Here is a 6,880-nt window from a genome sequence, read left to right as displayed (position 1 = left end):
CTGATTGTATTTACTCTCACAAAGGCCCATTTTGAACCAGGAGATTTTAAGCAACATAATAGTTTTATAGTTGCATTTCTCACAGTATCCTCTCTCTGTGTGTTGCCAGAGAGATGATCAAGGTGCAGGTAATGTCTTTGATGTGATGAGACGCTGTGTTGAGTCATGATAGGAAATCTAAGCACCTAACACCAACTGACACCCTCAGGCTTAGTGGACTGTTTTTACAGCGCTCACCTGCTTTAGATACACACACTTGTGTCCTTTACTTGGCTTATTTGGATAATATGTAATTATGAGTAAGTCCGGCATGTGTCAGTCATGTGCCAGCTGGAGGGAGGATGAAGGAAAGATCAGGTTGGCTCTTAACTCAAGGTTAATGAATGACAGATGATGCAGGTGGGATGAAGGAGAAATCCAAAATGACAAAGTAAATGCAGGAACCATTTGAAGCGAATAAACAGAGCAATTCAAGATCATAAAAAGTATCCAGTCATCAATGCATGTGATCAAATGTAATTGCAGCATATGCAATGATTTGCATAATGCATACACAGGACAGCAGTAAGCTTCTGCTAATTTGGCACGTGTGCCGGGCCTGTCAGAAATAATGACACACCTGAGGATTAGACCAAAACTGGTCACTCACTCTCAAGTTTACAGATACACACACACACACTCTCTCTCTTACTGTAGTCAGGAGATAGGGATGGGCAGCCTTGAGAAAATCAATTACGAGGTTCAGTGTCAAATTAAAGAGCATGGTGAGGGCACCGTATCCCAGCAGCAGCCTGTGAACAGCAGCCACCACTAAATCAGCTCTCAGCTCTGGCAGATAGAGTGGACACCCAGGTTGTGGAGGAAGCAAAGAGGTCTTGAGAGGATAAGAGGAGGATTGAACAGATGTCCTTGTGTGTTTGGAGGAAATACTGTCTGCTATGTTTTAAAAAAACAACCTGACATTAATTTCTGCTTATCAGCAGCAACAGCAGTAAGACCATTTTCCAACATTTGTTATCTTGTTGTGCCCTGTTGTTTCTGTGTCTCGGTTTCTTGTTCTCCCTCTCCCTCTGTCTATATTTACATCCCCACCATAACCAGTTGTGTCCATTTGTTGCTGATGGAGTGCTCTTGAGAATGACAGCGCACTACAATCAGCTCCAGACTCCCCCTGGTGCTGTGGTCTCTGTGATAAGCACCAGTCTTCCAACTGTCCTTAAATGAATAATTTTTAATTTAGTGAAATCACAAATTGAGAATCTAATTTTCTTGTCAGGTTTGAGGAAAGATCAATACCAATATTATACTGAATTTTATTTACTTAGGGTAAAAAATCAATCATAATCAATAGATTGTATTTACACTAACACAATTTCTGTGCAGATGCTTTTGCTCAGATAATCTGATTTACTTTTAAACTGGAGTTTGTTTGTTTTTTTCATGAGTTGGTGCTCTTATTTCCATTTTATGTAAAGTTCTATATCAAAGTGCATAGTGTTGTTTTGGGCAAGAGTGTGGTTTCAACTATGCGTCAGTTTGGAGAAAGAGTCAAACCAAGTCCACGAAGAACTGGCTTTCTAAGACTGGTGTGAAAGATTCTAGTCATGTATAGCCCTGCTGTCAGTCTCATCCAGTGGCTTGAGATGAACTGATGAGCAGTGAACACACATCACCGCAGCCAGAGTCCAACTGTTAGGATAAGACTACAATCAAAATGAGATTACAGATACATGTTTTGCTGTATAAGAACAGAAACACACACAAAGAAGAAAAAGAAAGCCAAAGTTTGATTTAAACTTTTATGTTGTTGATAGGCCGTTGTTGTAAATTTGTGACGGATGTAATGAACAGAAACAGCAGCAGGTGGGAGAGTGAATGCTACTAGAGTTTCTTTCTTTCTCTGCCCTAGTTTGTCATTTTTCTGTTTCTTTTGCTCTCCAGTTCTTTCTTCTTCTTCTTTTTTTCCTGCCCTCACTTTCCTTCTTTGTTTGTGCCCACAGAACTTACTGCAGTGCTCTGCCGTATGGAGGCATCCATGCTACTGACCCCTGGGCAGTCTCTGACTTTCCCCTTTTTCTCATCTTTAGATCTTTAGTTTCTTAACATTTAAAATGGAATAAACCTCTTTCCTCCTCTGTTCTCTCCTTCCTTTGATCATTTCAACTTAGGCTACTTCCTTTTGAACACAGAACAACACAATATCCCTTAGAGTCAAGTACTGCTCTGTGGAGCTGTCCAGGGTGCTGAAGCTCTAGTTTGTTTATTAACTAACCTTTTGACCAACACATAATTATGACTGAAGAATAAATACTCCTGGCACATTTGCACAGTTTCTGCTTAATATACAAGCTACATTGAACAATGTACTCTGCCATGGTACCCTAGGACTAATGTTTCCAGATTCCTTACTGCGTAATTAGAGTATAATTCACTTCATCCTCATTAGTCCCAGAAATAAATGTAAACATCAGTTTTTTCATCCTCTGGTTTCTGGGTAAGTAATGAGACAAAATGACCGATCAGTCCCGCATGTCACTCCAGCATCACAGGCCAATGCAAAACTCTGATTTTGGAGCTGCTTATTTATTCAGGCTTATTGATTTGTTTGCCAACTCTGTACTGTAGACGTGGGGAGCGTGACCAACTCTCCAAAAGTGAGTTTTCTTTTTGTGGAAAATTGATTAATTGGAAGGAACTGACCAAGGCCCCATTAAACATTCTGCACTACCCAGGCATAATTACAGCAACTCATTTGCAATGAATGCAAAATGTAATTCAAGCCTATAATAATGTAATAATGGAAACAGCATGAATGGGGAGGGGGAAAAAAACCAATAGTCTTGGAGATAAATGACTGTACAGCTATCCAGTAATGGTAAACAGTGTCCCATTTAAAATTTGTAGAATGAGCTCCATGGATTCAATGAACAGTTCTGATTATTACTGTTATGAACATTAATATTTTGTTTTTGGTATTGAGGATTTTTCACTGGTGAGCATTTAAGAGAGTATTTCTTCAGGAAGAAAAGCTAACATTAACATTAAAGTCCATCCTTCCAGTGATTCCAACCATTTTCAGGGACTCATGTGATCTATTCTTCTTCATATTCCCTTTTTAGCAAAACAATGAATTCTAAAGGAAGAGGGCTCAGAAGAACATTAAGCTTGCCGTGCATATCTCTCTCTCTCTTCCCCTCTACCCCCCCCCCCCCCCCCCGCCCCCGCCCCTCCTCTCTGTGACAGACGTCAAAAATACCACCAAGGGAGCGCGGATCAGAAGCTTTCCACGCAGCCACACTTCACACTTGGCCGTCTTCAGCCGTTCTCATGCGTGCAAATCTCAAACAAAACTCATCTTTACTGCAGAAAAACACGACTCCAAGGTGACAATGAAGAAAGCCGTTTATTTCTATCCCGTCTGCTCCAAGTAAAGGCAATACGTCCGACTGACACGACTTTACACGCCTGTGAGAGGATCGGTCACCTTCTTTGCAACACCCATCGGCATATTCCTGTTTTGAGAGAAGGGGGGGAAAGAGGGAGAAGATGTGGATCTTTTACAGTTCGGACAATTCAAAGTGTATCTTTTCTATTTGGAACCAGTGGTGTTTGTATTACGCAGCAGTGATGTGTTTGTTGCTTTCGCCCGTAAGGATGGACGACGCGTGCCCGTCGTCCTGCATCTGTACCAGGGGCTTGAGGACGGTGACCTGCCGTGACGGGGACTACACCGAGGTACCCAGAGACATGCCAAAGTGGACGTCCACCTTGACACTTACGGGGAGTAACATCTCAACTTTACAGCGTGATGCGTTCATGACCAACGGCACGGAGTTGGAAATGACAACACTCTCTCTGTCCTATAACGGGATACAGGCTATTGAACCTTACGCCTTCCTGGGGCTTTCCCGGTTACATTCGTTGGATCTTAGCCACAATCAGTTGGAGTTTATCTCATCCAGGGCTTTCCATGGATTACCCGATCTGCGCTCTCTTAACCTGAATTACTCCGTTTCTCCTGCGGCCACCGCGCAGCTCTCAGATGCGCTCAACACACAAAGTTTGCGCAACCTGCACAGACTGGAGTTGGCGGGAAACAAGCTGACGTCTATCCCCCTCGAGAGATTAGATGTCTTTAACCTCCACGAGTTGGTGCTGATTAATAACTCAATAGAGATCATCGGGGAGGAAAATGTAACCAGTTTGTACCAACAAAGGCGCATACGCGTCTACTTGTCTTTAAATCCGTTTCGGTGCAGCTGTGAACTGGAGGCGTTTTACTACTGGCTGAAGAACTCGTCCCAGTGCCTGGATGCAGGGCGTCTCCTGTGCAGCGAGCCAGAGGCTAAGAGGGGGATTCCCGTGGAAAAGCTCCGGGGAGAGGAGGTTGATTGTATGAACGAGAACCTGGAGGCGGTGTCATATGTTTTCCTAGGTATAGTGTTGGCTCTCATCGGGGTGGTGTTCCTGATGGTACTTTATCTCAACCGGGGAGGCATCAAACGGTGGCTCAACAACATCAGAGAGGCCTGCCGTGACCATATGGAGGTATATCATTACCGCTATGAGCAGGACTCTGACCCCAGACTGGCCAACGTGGCTGTTTAACCAGTCGAAACATCAATCCAGTGCTACATAGTGTGAGGACAGACGATATTACCAGGATAACTTATTTATCAAAGACTGTGGCCTTGACCTGTCACAACTACAACTGATGGTTTTTTAAAACTAGTTTCATCACGTTCAGCCCATGAATTCACTCTGGGAGATGCACAGAGCCAAAGGCAGTTAAATATAAGTAACTGTTCATCCAGCACAACTAAATACTTCAATCTTTTCAGCAGTGTTGTACATATTGTATATAAGTATCTCCTCATAGCAGAAATGCTTTCCATCTGTTGTGTTAGCTTACACAGCCCCACTTGTTTAGTATTTACCCTCAGTAACCGTCCAAAGCGCACAGTAAAGGTCCATCAAATTTCCAATTTGAAAAGCTGAGTCAGCGTTATTACCCAAAGCTGCGGCCCCTGCTTAATATTTTACATTCAGGAGAACCTGCGCAGAGAGCAAGACTGCTTTTAATCTACCAGGGAGTGCATATTGTCAGAAAACTGTCAGAGAAGGAAACTCATTTGGCATTTTTTTTATGGAGTGCCATGTTTGTGGAATATGTTACACACCATGTTTTCACGAAGACCCTTTTATCTCAGAGAAGAACGTGTGTCATTTGACACCAGATCAGCTTATCAGTAAAACTGTGGAAAAAGTGAAAGAGAGACCAATTTTAACCGTGCATGTGATTCCTGTAGGCATAGAAAACCAACCAAAACATTAATAAAAAGCCAAACAAAAAAAAAGAAAAATCATGAGTTTGCAGTGTGTCTGTACATTTTATCATCCCTGTCAGGGAATGTAGACTTCATGCAGCACTATGTCAGACATTAAATGTATTTTTTTCCTGCTGTGTTTCTGAATGAGTGTGCAAGCTCCCGGTGAAATTTGCAGAACATGTGACTTCACAAACTAAAGTGAGGTGTCACATTGTCATCGGGGTTTAAGGACTAGAGGGAAAGACTGGAGAGATATGACATAAAAGTGCAGTTGTGTTAATCACATCAGGACTGTGACTAATAACCTGTAAAGACTGATCATGGTAGTCGGTATCTTTATGGCTCACGGCTGATCGACCTTCTTAGCTAAAGGTCTCCATTACAGTCAAGGTCAATTACTAAAGAAAAACAAGGTAGAGGGAGGGCCCAGGTGGATCACTGTGTGTATATGAAATGAAAACAAACTGTAGCTATGGATTTCTAAACAAGCAGTAGGTTATTTTCCGTTGTCAGATCATTAGTGGAAGGTAAGAGAGTGAGTAATCAACGTACTGGGCATACCAACTAACCAAGGAATCAGTGTAGCAGCTGTTCCTCCCTCATAAATCATAACAAATGTGATTAATACACCTGATTAAAGACAATGAGGCGAGAAAATTAGAATCATCCACACCGCACTGGATGAACAGTTCTAACAAAAGGAGCGAGGTGATGATTAGCACTTTCCGGTGGAGAGAGGGATCAAGCAGTGACAGATCACTGTGATACAGATGGCCCCCTCTCTAGACAAGCTACAGTTATTTATGTCTTCATCTACAGATTAAAATATTACAATATCTGCATGTTTAACGTAAACTTCCAGTTAAGGGATTAGATAATGAATACATGGACAGATTTTTTTAAAGCCATTTTATTATGTCAGCAGGAGGACGCACCTTTACGTAACAAAAGACTGTGACACCGTGCCACTTCGTGACATGCCACTGTACCATACGCTGTCATGTTGCATATGAAGTCTGAGGTGATAAAGCTAATCACCAGGACAGCAGTGTTCAAGGATAAAAGCTTTTGTGTGCTGTATATGCATGTTCCACGTCTGCAGCCATGCCAGCGGCTCTGCGAGGCTGCACTGAAACACATTGGCGCTTTGAGCTCAAAGCTACCAGCAGTTCACATGTTCACTGTTATGATGCTGATGTCAAGCGCGTATAATTTACAATATTTACAAACCTTAGTTTAGTGCGTTAGCATTTGTCAGAGTTCACGAAAATGAAGATGGTAACCATGTAGATTTGATTGCTTACATGTATATCGAGTCATGAAAGGACAAACTGGACTCATGAACATTTTAAGATCTTTGGCATTAGATAAAAAGTTGGAGGATGGTGACCAAGAATGTTTTATTGCTCTCCAGCATTTCAGTTTGTGGGAAAGTGGTGGGGCAGGCCATCCCCGGAGTAACATTACCACTGTGCCTGAAAATGAAGAATCCAGGCTTAATTCAAAGTGAGCACTGTTGACAAGTAACAACCTATAAAAGTCCATAATTT

At 42.3% G+C, this 6,880-nt stretch overlaps 1 protein-coding gene across 1 annotated transcript; it reads left to right on the top strand.

The window, feature by feature from the left end:
* The first annotated feature begins 3,300 nt into the window (after positions 1-3,300).
* On the top strand, positions 3,301-5,576 carry tpbgl (trophoblast glycoprotein like). The gene has a single exon (XM_085287965.1). The coding sequence runs from the start codon at positions 3,547-3,549 to the stop codon at positions 4,606-4,608; it is 1,062 nt and encodes a 353-aa protein (XP_085144091.1). The 5' UTR covers positions 3,301-3,546; the 3' UTR covers positions 4,609-5,576.
* Positions 5,577-6,880: the final 1,304 nt, after the last annotated feature.

The sequence above is a fragment of the Mchenga conophoros genome, linkage group LG10 (genome assembly GCF_057382185.1).
Source record: "Mchenga conophoros isolate Kocher_MC1m ecotype Shallow Benthic linkage group LG10, M_conophoros_male_GT1.1, whole genome shotgun sequence".
Lineage (NCBI taxonomy): Eukaryota > Metazoa > Chordata > Actinopteri > Cichliformes > Cichlidae > Mchenga > Mchenga conophoros.
Note: the sequence above shows the minus strand (reverse complement) of the source record. Positions and strands in the feature narration are given on the sequence as shown.

Bases quoted from the DNA above. Each gene is read 5' to 3' on its own strand.
- tpbgl (XM_085287965.1), top strand. From the start codon at position 3,547: ATGTGGATCTTTTACAGTTCGGACAATTCAAAGTGTATCTTTTCTATT.